At 46.7% G+C, this 19,869-nt stretch overlaps 1 protein-coding gene across 2 annotated transcripts in view; it reads left to right on the forward strand.

Annotated features, from left to right (window-relative positions):
* The window catches only part of PPP3CC (protein phosphatase 3 catalytic subunit gamma), a 47,903-nt gene that overhangs the window by 21,161 nt on the left and 6,873 nt on the right, over nucleotides 1–19,869 (forward strand). Inside the window, exons 4-13 of one of the 2 annotated variants that reach the window (XM_006263894.4) lie at nucleotides 6,767–6,878; nucleotides 9,368–9,513; nucleotides 10,592–10,731; nucleotides 11,421–11,498; nucleotides 11,594–11,688; nucleotides 12,497–12,622; nucleotides 13,598–13,675; nucleotides 16,052–16,133; nucleotides 16,603–16,700; nucleotides 19,722–19,751. In XM_006263894.4, the coding sequence (XP_006263956.1) occupies nucleotides 6,767–6,878; nucleotides 9,368–9,513; nucleotides 10,592–10,731; nucleotides 11,421–11,498; nucleotides 11,594–11,688; nucleotides 12,497–12,622; nucleotides 13,598–13,675; nucleotides 16,052–16,133; nucleotides 16,603–16,700; nucleotides 19,722–19,751 (985 nt within the window). The remainder of the gene's footprint in view (nucleotides 1–6,766; nucleotides 6,879–9,367; nucleotides 9,514–10,591; nucleotides 10,732–11,420; nucleotides 11,499–11,593; nucleotides 11,689–12,496; nucleotides 12,623–13,597; nucleotides 13,676–16,051; nucleotides 16,134–16,602; nucleotides 16,701–19,721; nucleotides 19,752–19,869) is intronic. The other variant, XM_059730720.1, reaches the window with a different exon arrangement.

The raw sequence follows: 19,869 nt of genomic DNA on the forward strand, positions 1-19,869 counted from the left end.
CATTAGCAAAGGGGTTCATCCGGTGTCTATATGATGTGGGGCAAGTGCAATTTCTACTGTGCAAGCCCAGTGGCTGCTGGGTTCAAAATGCTAGCCACTATGATCTGAGAGGCTTGAGTGCCATAGTTTTGGCAGGCCTGGTCTCTTCAGGTGGTGGTTCAGTTCTAAGGTGAAGAATACCAGCATCATCCAACTTCTGCATCCACACGGGTTATAGATATTATCAAGTATCTGCCCAGAGTGGCTGATAATTGTAACCTTTTAACTGAATGAAATGAGAGTTAATTGCATAATTGCTTCCTGATGCATACAGCCAGGAAGCAAGATGCAAAACTGGGGACTGGGAAGACATTAAGGAGAGCTGCATTGCTTGTTTGCAACTCAAGCGGCCCCTGGAAGTTACCTGTGTTTTGCTGAATATTTGATTGATTGCCTAGATAACAGTGGCTGTGTGTAGTCCACAGGCTGAGCATTTAATCATGCCAAGTCTCTCTTCACTGACTCAGTCGGGTACCTTCAGCAGATTTTTTTTCGCACCCACTACTTACGTGCATTGTACTTTAAAAACATCCAGTTCTGGTAGCTAAAATGGGCACAAAACAATGGAAAAAGTAATTTTACCTGCACAGCAGTTGCGGTTGCACGTGGCAGAAAGGAACATAGCCAATGTGAAATGCTCTCTTTCCATACTGCAGAATCCACCTTTGCAAGGGGCTAGTTAGCTATCTTTTTGGCAGACTGTATGAAGTGGATGCACTGAATGGACTAGAGACTGAGCTCCCCTCTGCTTCCTAGGCTTGATCTCTAGGTTGGCACAGCAGTGTGTGAGGGAAGCTGGTATCATTGCTATATCTGTACTTGTACCTGTTCTGGGATACACAGAAGTATGTGGTCTCCAGAGCTGCCAATCTGTGCTTTTCATGGGCACTAAATTTGCACCCAGTAAGCCAAAAAAAAAAAAAATCATCTCATCCTGGCGATTGCTTCTGTGGTGACATGCAGGCTGGCTGCCATCCTGTGAATGAGGAGTTATATGCCTAGCACAAAGAGGCCCAGTCTGCAGAGCATGTCTGTGCTAAATAAAAATATAGTTTGTGTGTCCCCCTTCACAGAAGCAAATCTCTAAGCCTTCCAGGACAACAATCGGAAGCTAGTGAGATTCGTGACTTGGTTTGCAATCTATTCCATATTACTGCCTCAGCAGGGAATCTTTTCTCCCTTCATGCTTATGGGTGCCTGCTTGGCAAACGAGATTCCTTTCAAACAAATTAGCTGTATGCTACATGGATGGCAGCATGCATCTCCTGCAGATCTGATGGCAGCAGCTGACTTGTATTTTTGCTTCTGAAGAGCCATGATCCTGCAGAGTCTTTGTAATTCTATTATGTATATTCTGGATGCTTGCGAGACTGTTCTGTTTCACATACAAGAAATCTATTACATTAAAAAAAGATCCACCCTGTTTAGTGTACAAGGTTCCTGCCGCTGACTATACAAGATATCCTGGTAATAGACTCTCTTTTCCACTGGGGAGTGAGAAAGGAGCTTCTTTTAAAGCAGGGGTGGGCAATTATTTTGGGCAGAGGGCCGCTTACCCAGTTTTAACAAGCCTTTGAGGGCTGCATGGGTAGCCCTGCACCTTGACAAGTTCCCTGCCCCCTGGTCACCATCTTGTGACTGGAAGTCCCACCCCCTAGCCCCTGACCTTTGCTACCAGAAGTCCCTCCCCTTGCCCCTGCAAGGGGTTTTGCCATCTTGAAACCAGAAAAATACTGAATTGTATTGTAAAAAGCGAACATCTAAAACATTCATTAATTTGATTTCAAAAATTATTTTTGTCCTGGTTTACATGTGTTTGTGTAGTATACATAGAGGGGATTGTATATAATAGCTTAAAATGAAGTCTTACTCTTGTATATTGTGGGGGGGGTAGGTATACATTTGTGGGGGGCTGTGGGTATGTGGACTGTAGGTAGATAGGTGTGGGGTGAGGGAGAATGTGTGTGAATATATGGGGTGTGGGGTTTGTGGGGGGTTATGTGGGGGAAGGGTGGCTGGGTTGTGTGAGGGGGTGGGTGTGGCGGTCTGTGTGTATGGCAGTGCAAAGGGGTGTGTGAATGCATGTGTATGGTGGGGTGCGTGTGTGGGACTCGCCCTATGAAAACACATACGCGCATGCGCAGTCCCTCCCTACACTCTTCCCCCCCACCCCCACCCCATACCAGTATGGGCCCTGTGCTCCTGCAATGCAGCCAGGATCCATGTGGTGCTGGAGCAGTGCGGGGGCAGGATGGCTGGGGGTGGGCAGGGCTGAGCTGCTGCGTTCCTGCTGAGGCTCCCTCTGGGGATAAGTATTTTCTAAAATTTTTAGGGGCCCCATGGGCTGGATAGAGTGGCCTGGCGGGCTGGATGCAGCCTGCAGGCCATATTTTGCGCACCCCTGTTTTAAAGTGTGTGTGTGTGTGTGTGTGTGTGTGTGTGTGTGTGTGTGTGTGTGTGTGTGTGTGTGTGTGTGTGTGTGTGTGTGTCCATTTGCTCATATGGATGAATTCCTGTCAAGCTTTGAGTCACGCACACACGTTCCACCCAACTTCCACTCTGTCGGCTCTCCTGTCTTGGAGACTCCCACGTAATACTGTGAATGCCTGCCTGCCTAGCTGTGTCTCTAGTGTATGTTCAGAACACCAAACAGCTATGATCCAAAAGCGGTAAAACCTTTCATTTTTTTGCTTCCCTTAAGATGAGCTGCAAATAGTGCACTGGAATAGGACCTGGGAAACCTGGGTCCTACTTTCAGTTCCACCAGTGACAAGCTCCTTCCTAACCTTTCCTCTGCTGCCCTGTGCCCCTTAGCCTCTCTTCTTTTTTTATTGAGGCATGTCTCCACATATAAGCAGTGCTGTGCACATTAGGCTTTGATTGGTCTAGGAACTCTGGGCACTACAATAATACAGTCAATAACATCATCTTATTAAAAATCAAATTAAATGAGCGCTGTGATCAGAAGCAATGTCTATGGAGATGATTCCTCTGGAGTGGTGGAGGGGGGTGATGCACACCTTTGTCAGGCTAATTTGCTTGTTACCAAACAGGCTAAATGCTGTTACCATTGTATGATTGCAGGACTCTGTGTACAGTGGGTCTGTAGGGCTGGAGTGTGCTTTGTTATCCAATGATGAAATATCCAGGAGACATAGCCATGGTCGGCAAGCCTAGTTGGACCTGACAGTTTGTTTTGGTTTGGAGGCATGTGCAGAGAGAGTTAAATTTCGGTAAATTCTCAGTGTTGCTAGCATGGGAGCAGTGGTGCGGTGTGATATTTGAGTGCGTTCCCCCCTCACTCCTGGAAGGTAGAGCTTTCTCCCTGCTACAGCCCTCTTTGGAAGGCAGATAGATGTGTTTGTGACACAACAAAATCCAACAAAGCCAAACTAGAGGTGAATTTTTGCTAAACCATTTGGCCTGCATGAAATGAATTGGGTCTCGTTGCAGTTCTCAGGAAAGAAAGCACCCGTAAAAAACAATCTTAGATGGCTCTAGGAGACCCGCTTGCTGTTGCATCCTTTAGAGTCCAGAGTATGGGGGGAAAACCCCCCATCAGACAGATGCATGAGCAGAAAAGCCTTGTACATCCATTCCACATGGAGGACTGGGCTCCAGATGAGAGCTTTCAGGCTGGCACCTTCCTCAAAAACCCTGTCAAAACTTGGGATTATTGGAGACTTAATTCTGAGCCTGCAATTGTTGACAATGCCCTTGCAGTTTACTGGATGGCCCTGGTAGTGATTTTTTAATATTGCCTCTGAGAGAGGAAAACCATGCATGTGTTAAAAGCAAACCAGTCACTTCCTGAGAGGGGATATGTTGGTGTTTGCTTTCCTTTCATTTTGTCTTGTTAACGTTATCAAAGAAAGCTGTGATCAGCTTTTCTGGCTCAGCCATGTAAGCCGTATTTCACCTTGATGAAGACACTGAACTGCATGCAATTGCCAACTGAGCCTAGTTTCTATACCCAACCTGCAGTAAGGCCTCATAATACTCTGTGTCTGGCCCAGAGCAAGTGCTTAGCCCTACTGCCTAGCTATGTCTGTCCATCTCACCAGAAGTGTATTGCAAAACACATAGCCATGTAAGGAAAGCATGCAGTTGGAGCACAGGATCGCAAATCCAGGAGCTCTCGAGCCTTCTGTTCTGTGGTCTGCTGCCTCACCTCTCTGTTTGCTTTCCCCTCTGTTGAACTGCAGCGCTTACCTACTTCACAAGGGTGCCGGCAGGTTAATGTTTACAAGCACTTTGCAGAGGCAGTTTATTAATTTCCAGATCAGCAGGGGAAAAAAAATGTGGTTATATCGCTTCATAATTAGAGTATGGTGTTTGCTTAAAGGAACTTGTAAAATGATTTCCAGCCTCCCCCCTTCCCCCTGCAGCAATTAATTCTCAGTGCTTCATTTAGGAACAGCTCCCTCCCGGCTTGTTGCAGGCAGTTGTTGATCACCCTCTTGTAGGTGGGGGTGTTGTACAAGAGTAAATCTTTTGTGTAAGTGTTAGTTTGCAAGGGAAGAAATCAAATATGCATTCACGCTTGAGTGCTTGGCTTGGGGCTTCAAGCTCATGGGCAGGGGAAAAAAAGGGAAGTTGAGTGCTTAAATCTAGTAATCCGTAATTGTCTCAAGTTGCTTTTGAGCGATTATAAACATCTAGTAATCGATTTCTGGGCACGGAGCCTTGGAAAATGTGGATGAAGGATCTTTTTGCAGGACACCCAGAAAAGAGTCAGCTGTGTGCTGCGTAGTTAAAGGCCTCTGCTTATCATCGCAGCCCTCCCGAGCCAGCACAAGCTGTTGAATGCTCACAGTTCAATGTACCCCAATGGTACCTTTGTCTTCCAGCATCGGTAATTTTTTTTTTTTTCCCCCCAGGTACTTCTGAAACATCTGCAAACCGTTTAGGACAAATCTGTTACATGTTTGTTATCAAGTCCCACAGGTTTTGTTGTCTGGTCAGGAAGTTTTGTAGGGTTCAGTGATATACTTATTTTCCAGGGCCTTGTTCTAAATTACTCTGTTTCGTGAAATATCCCTTTCCCAAGTTGCCAGTCTCCCTAATATTCTTAATGCTGGAAGAACTTTGAAACTTTAATATCCTCTACGTCAACACTGATTCTGTATATCCCCCGCCATTGCACTGCACAGCAGTGAAACCACCCGGTCAGTCTTCTGATCTTCTCTTCTCCATCCCTTTCAAAGTCACTATGTTTCCTTTAAGGTACCTTTCATTTTCTGGATTGCAAGTGCTGTCCCAGATGTGTGACATTTGGTTGCAAACACAGCCGGTAAAGTTTAAATCTTAGACTATTTAGACATTTCTACGATCATAGATCTGCTAAAAATAGATTTATTAAAACACTTTTTACTGGCCCTAAAAGAACAGTGTAAATTACCCCACACTGTCGTTAGTCGTATTTAAAATTAGGTACAATATTTTTTAGGTAGCTTTTTCTCTAGAATTTGAATTATGTAATGTACACAGAGAGATGCTTCAGAGCTAACTGGGACTCTGACAACCCTTACATTTTATGTAGGTGGAAAAATTCCTGTATTCCCCCGGAGATGCAAACATTTCAAATAAGTAATGCAAAGCTTGCCTGGGGGTTCATTGTTTAAGTGCCACAATGTCTCAGCCATCTTTGCAAGAAACTAGATTGGAGCTGGTTTGTCTCAGCTCTGGAATTAGTTTTTAGACCCCGGCAGCTGGGTTCTGGAATTGTATGCCCCAAACCAGTGGTCGGTTTGAATGCAGCCTCCCTGCTTCGTGCTCTGAAAGAGCGTATGGTTTTTGCAGCATGTCAGCCGAAAGGGCACGCGCTCATTAAAACTTTAATCCAAACCTTATTGCTTGTTGTCATAACGGATTATCCTTCCAATTCTCAAAATCAACAAAGCAAACTTGAGAGCACTTCTCCCATGTTAGACAAATCAGCTGGTTAATTGTCAGTCTGGCAAGCCCAGGGGGTGGGCGGAAGAGTGTTCCCTTCAGAGCATTTACCCTTTTTGCATTTAGCTGCTTCAGAAAACCATCAGGGCACCTTCTTGTCACCCTGCTAGGACAGTTGTTTCAGTTTGCTTTTGGCCTGACACTGTTCAGGGTTTGGAAAGCATCTTTTTAATACATGGGGTTTATTACTTTTTTTTTTTTCTGTTGGGGGGGTGTGTGTGTGTGGTTTTTTTGCGGTTTTTTTTACCTTTTTCTCTTATATGTAACTACACAAAAGCTTTTCTTTTTAGCAGGAGAAACATTGGGATTGAACTACTCAAAAGTTTAACTTGCTTGATGAAATGGTTCGAGAGGTGGTTTAACTCTGTGGTTTAACTCAGTGGGACAGCTGTATGGATCCTTACTGCCCATCTGTTTTGCTTAGCTGCTCTGAAAATGGGTGCTTTTTCTTTGGTGGCTGCTCATTGGGAGGAAGGAAGGAAAAGCATCCCCCACCCAGTGCAGAGTTAGTTTCAGTTGAATGAGATCTCATCTGACACTTCTTCAGCTCAAGCCTAATATAGAGAAATGCATGCTGTGGCTTTTCCCCTACTGGTGAAGTTGGCCAAGATAAGATCTGCTGCCGATTATGGAACTGGGTTGCTATCAGGGTTCCACTTTGAAATCAGCTTTTTGGGTTGATTCCCAGACGTTCTTAGACAAGTCTACGGATGATTAGTGCCTAATAAAAGATTTTATTACATGCCATCTTCTCCTTCCATTTCTTTTGTAGTGTGTGCTGTATTTATGGAGTTTAAAGATAAATCATCCCAAAACGCTGTTCCTGCTTCGAGGGAACCATGAGTGCAGGCACCTCACAGAGTACTTCACCTTTAAACAGGAATGTAAGTATGTCCAGGTTTTGGCAGCAGGAATTTAGACTTATTAGCTTGATAGGACCAGGTAAAGGCTTTTAATCCTCCTTCAGGCCTGCCTTGAGGGCCCAACTGCCTTTGGAAAAATATATCTGCACTGAGCTGTCCTCTTGTTTCCAATATCCTGGCAGGCTGCTTCAGAGTCTGTTTAACATTTTGGGTGGAATCAGTCCTGTAAAGGGATGATCACGTGTTGATGTGGCATTTCACTCCTTCTGGGAGAAGGAACAAGTGCGGATAAAAGGCACACAAATGCATCTTCTGTGTTGCTGCGTCTTGCTGACAAGTCGGTTGCATGCAAAGCCCCCCTCAGCACCCCCCCTTCCCCCCCAGCTTTCCAACCCAGCACCCTGTAATTACTGCCAAATGACTTTCAGTTCCAGATTGTGCAGCTGGGATTGGTGATTACAGTTGAAAGGAAATAAGGGACAATTTTGTTGGCATTTTGCAGTGGGTGAATAGTTACTTTTAGGGTAGTTTTTTTTATTCAAGTATTTACAATTTTTTTAAAACTCCGTGAAACAAGTGTGGGTTAAGGGTCAGGGGAGGACAGCCGTGGAGACAGAAATCCTCTCTCCAAACAGCAAGCAGAGGCTAGAGAGCAGCAGAGTTGAGCAGCTCTGCTAGACTGCCTCTACGTCGGCCTGATGGAAATGCCTCTGGAAGAGATGCACAGTTCAGAGTTATAGGGCCTTTTTATTCTGAGAGGGTCTGTGTCAGTGGGTGTTGTGAGAGGGATGCCTGTCTGCTCAGACACTAGTGATCTGTGGTGAGTCTGAACCAGTGAGTTGTAGTATAAGGTCCTGTATGCTGTTCTCACTAGCCCTTTTGGGACAAACCCAGCAGTCTTTCCTGCACAAGGGCAGAGGGGCTGGACCTGATGATCTGTAAGGTCCCTTCCAGCCCCTAACAACTATGAAACCACACTGTCTCTTACTGTACATAAGCATTTGAGTACCAGAGCACACAGAAATGTGTGGGGACAGGAAAAACTCCCTAACCTCACTTTCCTTTGATTGTGAAAATGAAATTAACCTGTAACATTAAGGCTTTTTTTTCTAAGATATCGTTTGGTAGCACATCACCCTCTGCCCAAGTACTGTCAACGTGAAAGAATGGGTTGCAAAGATGTGGTGATCTTTCTCTTACTGTGCAGCCTGGGATCTTATGTGTCAGTAGCACATGCAGGGAATGTTTCTGAACACATCTGGAAGCTTGCTGTGAAAGCTAAGCGTTTACTTTTAGGAAACCTTCAATACTTCTGTTTGATTCCCTGGAAACCACCCCTCCTCCCCTTGCTGGCTTTTAAAACAAGCAGCAGAAGAAATTCAGATGCAGAGCATTACTGGCTAAAGCAAAAAAATGTCTTTTGCCTGCAGCTGCTTAGAGCAGCACCAGGTGTGATATTCATGAAGAACTGCAGAATATTGAACCCCTAGAAAGTGTTTTAATGTGGAGATCCTGGGATATGTTTTTTTCAGCCGTGTAGCCCAGCACAGCTTGGTACATGAGAGAGAACTTGCTCTCCGTGGTGTACCCTGGGTGAAGAAGGAGAAGCGCTTTGTGTGCCGCTCGGTCTGGTAAGGAGCCCTTGAAATACTGCCGTCAAGTTGCCGGGAGCCGTGCTGAAGGCTTATTAGAGGCCATGATCATCCCCGAGAATCTGTAACAAACCAATTCCTCTATCTGGTGATGTCACTGCTGTCAGTCATTGCTTCCTTGACATTAGGAAGAGGCTTTAGACTGAGAACTTGCCCAGTTTGTGGGCATTACTGGTCCTATGGTGTTCCTTTTAAGACTCGTTGTGTTAACCCTTGGCATTTTGGTCCTATTCAAACTCCTTCAGCTTCCCTGGATCTTCCTTGAAGCACTTCTTTCAAGCTGAAGCTGCCATTCCTGTCTTGAACTGCTATGTGTTGCTATGTTGTTGTGCCAAGTGAAACAGCTGCTGCTTTTCCCTGTGTATAGCCTATTTAGCAGCTGAAGTTTGTAAGGCTGTTTGAGATGAAAGGTACAATGCGAGTGCAAGATATTGACTTAATGTTTGTATTGGGAACCCAAGGTCTTTTTAATGCACTGGCAGGTACTTGGGACCATCTGCCATTAGGTTCTTGGCATGGACCTGCTAAGAAAGACGGGTATCTGAGCATGAGAGAAGAAGACTAAAGTATGGTTTGAAGCCTTTTCCCCATCAGCTTCAGTAAGCGTTTTCTAAGGCAATCTCACCAATGCACAGGAGCAAAGTTGAGCTTAAAATGTGATAGGTGTAACCTATTTCTGCTTCCCCTTGAGACCCCTTGGAGCTGGTCTATCAGTGCTCTGAGAAATCAAACCCTCAGTTGCCGGTGGCCATAGTCTGCATGTTAAAATGCATGAAAAGCCTGGAAAATTACTGGAGTGTCTAGTTCACCCTGACCACGTTGTGTAGGTGATAAGCCTTCTTCTTTCTCTCCCACTAGGTCGAATCAAGTATTCAGAGCGAGTGTATGATGCATGTATGGATACATTTGACTGTCTTCCTCTCGCTGCCCTCCTAAATCAGCAGTTCCTATGTGTCCATGGAGGACTGTCCCCAGAAATCACGTGTCTAGATGACATTAGGAAAGTAAGTAACCTTCCTGGTCCTTGATATTTGTGTCTGGGCTTTGATTTACTTGCATCTTAGGGCAAACGGCTGGAACACAGCTCTCGCTTGTCCCGGGGTATAAGATGGAGTACTCTCCCTGGGACGAGAGGTTTGAATCCCGGATCAGTCTTTGTTTTTTCCAAGGCAAATAAATTGTGTTCCAGACAGTTAGCTGGTTTTGGGCCTGAAAAGCCAAAGCCTCGTCTGTGTTGCATATGGCATGGGCATGACAGGATCCATATTATGGAGTGTGGTGCGTGTCGACGAGCTGCCTCTGCTTTTCAAAGATTGATATGGAGTTTGACATACTTTGTTTTAAAAAAAACAGCAATGCTCTAAAATACTGTTCCATTTCAGCTGCTATTTCTGTTACACTGCGAAGTATGGGGGAGACAGCATCAGGGTCTTCCATTCTGCAGCACAGCTAAATCTGTGCATTGTGTTCTTTTCTCCTTGTCTGGTTGGTTGCAAGTGCCTGACAGAGCTTGGAGACTCACCATGGAGTCTCCAGATGGTAAAGTACCCTGCTTATTGAAAGGTCTCTGGCCACCGCAGTTTTGTTCCAGCTCTTTTCTCTAAATTGCTACCTGGTAGCTTGTTGTTGGCGTGGATCACATTTTTTAGTATGTAGTGTGGTTTTCACTGTACAGAATTGTTTTTCTGGCAGTAGCTGACAGCATCTTCTGGGCTAAGGAGGTTACGTTTCGCTACATGTGGAAATGACTTAAGGAGGCTTAAGGTCAGGATCCCTGGGTTCTGTGTGCTTGGAGGAAGAAGGAACAGCAGGTGGTACAGAAAGGCCAGTTAATTAATGTCTGCATGGTGGACATTTGGCTACCATCCACAGACCTCACTGCCCAGAAAACAGGAAAAGGGAAGGGAGATGACTGTGTGTTGCCAGTTAAACTAATCTTTCAAGGCTCAGGATGAAAAGGATCCAGAGCTCTTGCTTTCACTTGTTTAAACTAGCTCATCTCCAGAGCTTAAGGGCACGTGCCTGTGTGTTACTAAGCCATCTCACCCACACAGTTGTCTCCATTGTATGTGTGCCTTCCAGTTAGACCGGTTTAAGGAGCCTCCAGCATTTGGTCCAATGTGTGACCTGCTCTGGTCCGATCCATCAGAGGATTATGGCAATGAGAAGACGCTGGAGCATTTCACCCACAACACTGTTCGAGGCTGCTCCTATTTCTACAGGTAGGCAGCGTTGCTTGAAGGAACCAAGGCTTCTGCCCTGCCTTGCACTGAGGTAACATTTAAAAGGGAATTGGGAAGTGGAGTGAAACCCATGATTTGTTGCATAAAATGTCTCCAGTTCCCAGGCACCTGGCAGATCTGCATTAACTGTATGTCACCTTCCTTTTCCCCACTCTCTCTCTCCCCACACACACACCACCAAGAAAATCCAGTCTGTGATACTTGGCTCCCTGAAGCTCTCTCGTTTTGCAGCACTGCTTGACACCCTAAGAGCTTAGGGCTGCAGAGTCTTTTTAGTACCCCTGAGGGCCCCTTCTGAGACACTGTCCAGCACCAGAGTATTACGCATGTCAGAAGGAAGGGAATCCTTTTAAAGGGGGTCTGTTCTGCCTGACTCTGCAGCTTGATAGGTTGCTTGGGATTTAGCCCAGAAATCTGGGACAGTTTCCATTTCCACTGTGTTTTGCAATTGTGTTTTGTACTGTTTTAAACTATGTTCCTGAAGCGTTTGGGACTGTATTTCGCCTGGGAGGTGCAGTTCACCTTTGAAGTTGGTGGAAACTGCAAGCAGGTGGCACCTCTGAAAAGGAGCCCATTAGGACTGTTTGTTTTTTTTCATTCCTCCTGCCTACCAGGAGAGGTTTATTGCCTTTGCTGAATGCTAATCTGGTGAAAACTCTCCTTTGCAGTTACCCCGCTGTTTGTGAATTTTTGCAGAACAATAGTTTGTTATCTGTAATCCGAGCTCATGAAGCCCAGGATGCCGGGTAAGTGCCGAGTATTGTGACTGCTGTACAAAGTATTTCTGTTGTCCCCTTGCACCCACAGAACCCACATGCTAATGCTCTGACCTCCCTTCTAGGTACCGAATGTACAGGAAGAGCCAGACAACAGGCTTTCCATCGCTAATCACAATCTTCTCTGCACCAAATTACCTAGACGTCTATAACAACAAAGGTAAGACTAGCTAGATGAGTCTTTGCAGTTGGATCCCAGGGCTTTTTTTAACTCGTAGGAAACCCCTCTCCAAGTTCCTCCTCTTCCCTTAATCGCAGGGATCCCATGGCGCACTCCATCATTCTCCTCATCTGAGTGAAATCTCTCCCTAGGTCTTCACACACCTTGTGTGCTGCAAGGTATTGTGCTGGAAATTAGCTGCATTATACAGGCAGTGTACTGCTTATCTTCTTCCCTTGGCTATTGTGACCTGAGCCCTGCTGATAAGCCTCTGCCTCTAAGATTGGCCTCTTGCAAGAGGCAAGTGGATGTTTGGGAACTGAGAAAAAGCAGAGGAGGTGGGCCTGCTCAAAATCGGCTCTTCAGTATCTCGGAAATGGCCCCGGTACTCTCCTGCTCCGTGGGCCTGATACCATCCTAAAAAAAAATCTGGCTTGAATGCAGTTGGGATAAGTAGAGTGTCTACAGGTTGAAGAGAAAAGAGCTTCAGTAAAGTGCTGAATAGGCTAAAGCTAGGGAATAGCAAATGGCTGCTGACTCCCAACTTGGAAGCTAAATAGGAGTAGAGGTAGTATCTCAGTTACCGTACAGGAAAGAAGCTATAGACTTAGCAGCCTTAGCTATGAATGGCACATTTGGACTGACCAGAGCAGGCACGTTAGCATAGCATTATTTTTCTTTTTTGGATGATGGTATTGAATGAAAATGGTAGCTCTGTTCACTCTGGCAGTAGATTGCCATGGCAGTGTTGGTGAGAAGGACTTAAAGTCTCAGCATGTACACATTCTCTCTCCTTCTTCCTTCCTAGCTGCTGTACTGAAATATGAAAACAATGTCATGAACATCAGGCAGTTCAACTGTTCTCCACACCCCTACTGGCTTCCAAACTTCATGGATGTCTTCACATGGTCTTTGCCTTTCGTAGGGGAAAAGGGTAAGAGAAATCACTGGTAGGCAGCCAGAACAGTGCCTGATGGTAATTCTTTGCATGTTAGAAGTCCCCCTTGGCCTAGTAAGTATCTGTAAATATCATATCGAATAATATCTAAGAGGCCTTCAATGTGTAGTTTGGCTCAGTACCATAAAACAGCACTGCCAGGCAGTTCAGGCTCATGGTGACCTCCTACACTCTCATGGACTTTGGTGGATTAGGTTCTTGTGACTTCAGCTATCCACTTGAAAAAAACATCTGCTTCTTGCACACCACGAAATGCAGTAAACTTATTCCTGGCATGAGAGTTTTGTGCTGCCACCAAAATCCTGCTTGGGTAGCACTGCCTGTTTCCAGGTCTGTGCCAACATCTTCCTTGATGCTGGCAAAAAAAGAGGAAGTCAAGTATCAGTGGGGCTGGTTGCCTATCAGTGTGGGAAAATGAGGTTTATTGCAGCATTAATAAGGTGGGGCTAATTAACAGTTTGCTTAGAATCTGCTTCTTAGCCCAGGAGCTCTGATTTCTTCCCAGGATTGTCATATCCTAATTCAGTGCTGTATTGTTTGGGAATAACCTAGTGATCTCAAGTGTTCAGGCTCTGTGGAATGAAATCCCATCCAAGCAGATGTTTTGAGACACACTGCGTATCGTGTGGCATTTAGGAAGGGGAGCCCAGTTCGTTCTACACGAGCATTGACAGCCCAGCTTCCCTTGTCATGTGCTCAGCATTGTGTTCTCTGCTTGCTGTGTGCATACCTGAGCAGCAGAGCGGTCCAGGTATTGAGCCTGAAATGTGTTTTGAGATCCTTTGCAGTCAAAGAGACTAGTATGTGTATGTCTATCCAGTGCCTTTGAGTCCACTCTTCAAGTGCCCTTGAGATCATACGTGCAGTCCAGCTTGCCCTCCCAAGTACTGCACCTGCCAAGTGTGAGCACCAGGCTTTTCTAATCTTCCTGTTTGTCACTACTTCTTGCAGTCACAGAGATGCTCGTTAACATCCTCAACATATGCTCCGATGATGAATTGATTTCAGATGGTGACGAAACATTGGAAGGTAACAAACTTGAAATGGACATGGGATGGCAGGGGTGTGAAGGGAGTGGCAAGTAAGATGGAGAATTATTAGCATTCAGTTTATAACTCCTTTCCAGTAAGCTTTTTTAGTTAACACTTTTGTAGTTAAAGTGCTTAAGAAATGTCGTCTCCTCACAAGTCAGCCACAGGGAAGTGCGAGGAGTGTTATTCATTTGCAACCATGTGCTCTCCCTGGCCATTCTGGAGCAAGGTTTCCTGCTGTTACCAAGGTGTGGGATTATTCCTTGCTTGTCCCTCTGAACTTGAACGTTACTTTTAGGGGTATGTGAAGCGGGCCCTATTTGATTTGGATTCGGATTCGGATTCAGCCCAAATCAGGAACGGTGCTTCGATTCGTTGATTCGGATCACTGTCCCTGATTCGATTTGGCTGAATCCAAATCTGAAGATTCAGTGCTGATTCGGACACAGACACAGCTTTAAATGTATTTTCTACATACCTTGAGGTAGTAGGCGCGGCTCATGATGGCTGCGATGCTGGGGTGCATGGAGCGTCCCGCAGCGGAGGGCAGGGCCCTCCACGTGCACAGCATTGAACCCAGAAGTGGACCAGATGTACTTCTGGGTCTGCTGGGGAGAGCGCTGGGGACCCCCTCTGTGCCTCCCCTGTTCAGCAACCAGCCACAGGGGGACCCCGGGCAACCCCCCCAGACCCAGGAGACACCAGTCACTGAGCTTCTGGTCCACTTCCGGGTCTGCTTCCAAGCGCGCTGGGGAGCTCCCTGTGCTTCTGTGGGACACTCCATGTGCCTCAGCATCTCAGCACTAGTGAGCTCCTGCTACCTAGATGTATGTAGAAAAAAACATTTAAAGCTGTCTCTATGTCCGAATCGATTTGGAGGGCTCTGATTCAGTTCGGAGAGATTAAAGGGTCCTCTGATTCAGTTTGGATTTGGAGATTCAGCCGCCGAATCGGACCGAATCTCCACCAAATCAAATCGGGGACTGAAGCTGCACACAGCTTTAGTTACTGTGCAGTTTGCTGGTGCAGGTCATTTGGCCTGCTGCTGCTCTGTGTTAAGGCTAAGCTTCAGTGCTCAGGCACTGGACCAGTCCGTCCTGCCTTTTCACACCCTCTCCAGAGAGAATATCTCATTTCTTTGTTCTTGCTGATAAGTGACGTGTGAAAGAGGCAAGCTGATTACCACATAAACTTTGATAAATACGTAGGTGTTGACCCGCAGAGTTGGGCACCCCTAGTGCGCAAATAAGAGGTAGAACCTGACTGCAAGGTAACAAGGTACTGCTTCTGTCCGCAGGTCAAGACTTTAACCCGCTTCTACCATTGCATTTCGTTTTTTGGTTTTTTTTTTCTTCCTCCCATGAAAATTAAATTTGTTTCTTCTATCTCTATCTTCATCTTCTTGTTTCTTGGTGTCTCCTTTCCCTGAAGATCACTACATTTCAAGCTATCAGAAAGGTACCCAGCTAGAATTTGCTACCAGCTTAATTTTCACTGCCTGTGCCACCAAACTCCTTGGAGTGGATTTGAATAGCTGACTAGTTGGGCAGTCTCTCCATCCCCCTTTCAGTTTTAACATGAGCGCCGTGTGTTTTTATTTTAACCCTTCTACATTTCTGCAGGAACGTGAGAGATGGGGTCACGTTTCTATCTGACTTCTGAATGCAGCCACCTAGTGCATGGCTGAGCCATTGGTGCATGTTAGATTCCCAGTTTGGCTTGTACTATTCCACTGTGTAGTTGGAAGAATCTCAGCCGAGAGGAGATGTATCTGTTCCCTCTTATTTCACCTCCAGTTCCCTTCCATGCTTTTCTTCCAGTGTTTGGTCTGTGTAGTAGAAGGGGAGTTCTCTGACCCCACTCTCTTCATGTGTGCGTGTGTGAGGATCCAAGCAGAGTTGCAAGGCAATAGGCAGCCATGCATTGCGTGTTTATGCCAGAGGTGATGCTTGGGTAACCACTTTCCCTTCTGCAACCACAGCCTGGCATTCCAAGGTGTTCATCAGCAGTCAGATTTGTCACAGTTCTGCCTTGCCAAACTGTGTCTTCATGGCTTAGTCATTTGTGTTACATTTCATATAGTGTGATCAAGTCTGTTGAGTAAAAAGTTTTTGCTTGAAGCAGCAGACCATCTGAGCCATTTCTTCTTGTGGTTCTACTTCCCTGTGCCTTTATTCTGTGCGTCATCTTGTTAGTGTTCCTCTCCTTGCTGCCATTCTGACCATCCCCTTTCCATCATGGTTTTCCAGAGTGTAGCTGTGAATTTGTAAATCATGATTTTTCTTTCCTAGAGCCAAACAGATGCTCATGCTGAAATTACCTGTGGCTTTGAAAGTGGCACAGGGCCTCTTAAATGTGTTTTTCTCTCTCTAAGGAGGCACAACAGTTCGTAAGGAGATCATCAGAAATAAGATCAGAGCCATTGGGAAGATGGCACGTGTCTTCTCAGTTCTTCGGTAAGAAGGCAACATGGGAGGGTTTGGAGTTTGGGCAGTGGGGGTGTCTCTCTGTCAAAGCTTGACAGGTGAGCAAGACCTGCAGGCAGGCAGGGAGGAATCTAATTGTACAGTCCTGCAGAACTCTCTTCGCTGAGGAGGGCTGGGTGGCAATGGTTGGAGAAAGCAGGTTTGAGTCTTCTGGTGCTGCAGTGTAAGTCATCTGCATTCTGTTTGTGATGGGACTACCCAAACCTCTGTCTCTGCAGCAAAGTCAATGACCAGGTCATCTTAGATTTCAGCTTGGGGGTCCCTCCCACAGCGTTACAAAGCCCATGCGCAGGGATGGCAGGGGAAGCCCTTGCTTATGGCAAGCCTGCCCCCTCTGCTGGATGAGTAGTTCTGAATTAACATGCCTCTGTCAGTTCCCATTTTGCCTGGATGCTAACTTGTCCACACTAACCTGTCCTTCCATTTCCTTTTTTTTCAGAGAGGAGAGTGAGAGTGTGCTGACTCTCAAAGGCCTGACTCCCACAGGTACGCTTCCCCTGGGAGTCCTCTCAGGTGGGAAGCAGACTCTACAGACAGGTGAGTACAGGAGACTCGGTAAGGCCCTCGCGTGTCCCGTATTGAATGCATATGTTGGTGCTGTTCAGCCCATGGACAGTTGCTGACACTTGGTTGAAGGCCTCAAAAGTCGCAGTCCTACTTCACTCTGTTCCTTGGTATTTGGCATTCTGCTAAGACAGAGTAACTGATCCCACAGTTCTTCTGCTGGATCGGCATAGGAACTGGGGGAAGGGTGCTGGGGAAGACCAGAGCGTTTTGTGGAGTAGCAGGAAGGAAGGGTTAAGAACCCCTAGCCTAAATGGATACAATGCAGGAGAGTTTTTCTAAGGTACAGAGTCGACTTTAGTGGCAAGAGTTGAGAATGAACAGCACCAGGCTTCGAGCATGCCTATTGCTCTATTATTTGTTTTTATAACCCTTTTCGGGATGTCCTTCCTTCTAACACCACCTCCTAGGCGTCTCTGCTTCAGCTACTCTACTGCTCCTGTGTAACAGCATGCACACATACAGTGAGAAGTGTGTCTGCCTCCTAGTTAGGCTTTTTCATCCTGCTAAATCCCTCGTTATCCTTTCAGTTTAAATAAGTTGTCGTTCAGACCATTCACAGACCCCGCGACACTATGCAGTTGGGTTTAAGTGTCCTTCCTGTGTGCGCGTGCTTATTCTTTTCTCTGCTCGCTACCTGGACTGCCCATCAATTGGTCTTAAGCCTTATTTTAATGCCTCAGAGCAAGCCTGATCAGACCTCACTGTAAGCCAAGTGTTTCAGACCCAGGGGGAAGTGAGATTGGCTGGTGGTCAGGGAATGTGTTATCATAGTAACATGTGCCCCCAGAGGGAATCCTGTAATCTAGTGTTTTAATCCTTTCCTGCTGCCAGCCCTCAAGCACTGGCTTATAACCAGCCTGCTCCCCTCCCTGTAAGCACTGGATAATTTCCTTGATGGCTCAGAATGAGGGTGGTTTTACAGCTGTCTCTCCTTGATTAAGGATTTCACATGTGTGTGAGACAGGAGGAAATTGCTGTGGGATCCCATTGGGGTGAAGGAGTTGGCATCTTTGGTGTCCTGTAGGTTTCTTTGTCTGGGAAAGAGCATGTGCTTAATTTATATGCTGGCCAGTTGTCTGGTCAGAGGGCAGTGTTCTGACTCAGGTTGAACCTGCCCTGATAAAGGTGGAAAACAAAAGGTTGAAGCACTCTTAGTCCCTGAACGTGGTTTTTGGAGCCATGCTGTGATAGGTGCTGCTTGCTAGAGGTGTGAACATGCCTGCAGCAGTCATATACCTGCTGCTTAGAAGTCGTTCTTCAAACCAGAACCCCACGTCCTCCACCTGTTGTGATACAGACATGTTCCTGGGTTTCCAGAGACCCTCCCTCTTAGTTGATGTGAAGGATCTGAGCTTTATGTGGCTTTGTCATGCACATCATGGCTTGCTTGTGGTCAAATAGGCCAGACCACATCATTCTTCCCTGCCACTCCTCCCTTCTTCCATCCTTCTTCAGGCTCTGCAGATTCCCCATCCTCCGCATGAAGTCCAAGCTTCTCACCTTCACAGCAGTCCTTAAAGTCCTTTCATCTTCCTTCCCTCTGCTCCATCCTGCTTCTGATGCCCTTCTGTCTCCGGTCATGCCCTCCCTGTGTCTTGCCCACTCCCACCATCATGCCTACTTCCATGCCACCTTGTACACCTGGATCAGCCTCCTAATTAACGTAAACCAAATATCTTACTTCCAAACCACACAGGAAACCCATCTGCTCAGCACTGCGTTCTCTGTGCAGCCATCACACCTCCCCTTGCATGTGTCCTGGGGTGGGTTGGGTCAGCCTGTGCCTTCAAATCTTCAGGCCTCAGGAAGGAAGGTCTTGGGTTTGCTCCTCTTCTCTCTGTCTCTGTCATGGAGCCTCAGACAGATGTTTAATAACAGGGACGTGGGAGGAGGCAACTCCAGAAACTCAGCCTAGAGCCAGGGTTAAGGCACAGCCCTCCTTCCTCCTCCCCTTCTTGAGCTAGAAGCCTTTGTGCAGCACCTGGAGGATTACCATCGTCCAGGTGTTGGGAAGGCTGCTCTGGGTGCCCAACTGACACATCCTCAGATGGGGACAGCTAGCAGCAGCATGTTGACAGCCACCGGTTTGGTTTGGTTTGGGATGGGATGGGATTGGGGGGGGTGTTGTTGCTTAGCAACCCTTTATAGTGGAAGGAGTGGAAGCCAAGCAGGTTGGAAATATCAGGCTGTGTGTCGCTATAATGTGAGCCATTAGGCGCTGAACAGCCTGGTGCTGTGCTGCTCAGCACTCCGCCCCCGGAAAAGGAGCAGCCCCTTTTGTTTACCATTGCTTTCAAATGTCAAGCTGTCACATAAGGTCAGCCTCCTGATCAGATGACAAGGGCACTTGGCCTTAGGCTGTTGCATGTGCTGCAGCCCCCAGAAGGCAGTCAGTGCCCTGGGATGGTTATTCCCAAAGTAGCCTAACAAATTCCCAAGAACTGCTGTACCAGGTCAGAGTGAGGGTCCGCAGAGCACAGCATCCCAGTTCTGACAGCTGCAATTTGTAGATGCTTTGAAGGAAGGGTGTAAGGAACAGGGCACAAGTAGAGTGATCCTTCTCAGTCACCCTTTTAAGGCATCTGAAGGCCATGCAGCTGAAGCCAAGGGGAGGAGCCCATTCAACTTGGGCTGGGTAGGCTGATGAAGATGTGGCACCTTTCCATCCTGGAAACACCAGTGCTGCAGTTGTCATGGCACTGAAAGACCTCTTTGTCTTTTTGTCTACTTGGTTTCCTTTCCACTGCACTGGACTCATGAGCTGAACGCACGCAGTGAGCTTCGCGCCAGTAGGAATGAGCCTGATACTCAGCTGAACCAATTCTGTCCCTACATCCTGCTGCCCTCTCTCTGCCCACCGATCTCCGTGATCTTCCCTGTTGGGGTCGGGAGGGTTGTGGGGCTCTTTGACAGCAGCCATTATGTCAGTTCACTCACTCTCACTCTTTTCTGTCTTCATTTTTGCATGCCACTGTTCCTTCTGTATTACAGCCACAGTAGAAGCAGTAGAGGCACGGGAAGGTATGGCTAGAAACCTGTGAGAGACTTGGTCATTTGTATGTCTGTTAGTTTTAAAGAGCTTTCTCAACAGTGAACAGTGGAAGCTTTTTACTCTTGCATCACCAGAAGCAGGGGAGAA

This window comes from Alligator mississippiensis, chromosome 7 (assembly GCF_030867095.1).
Source record: "Alligator mississippiensis isolate rAllMis1 chromosome 7, rAllMis1, whole genome shotgun sequence".
NCBI lineage: Eukaryota > Metazoa > Chordata > Crocodylia > Alligatoridae > Alligator > Alligator mississippiensis.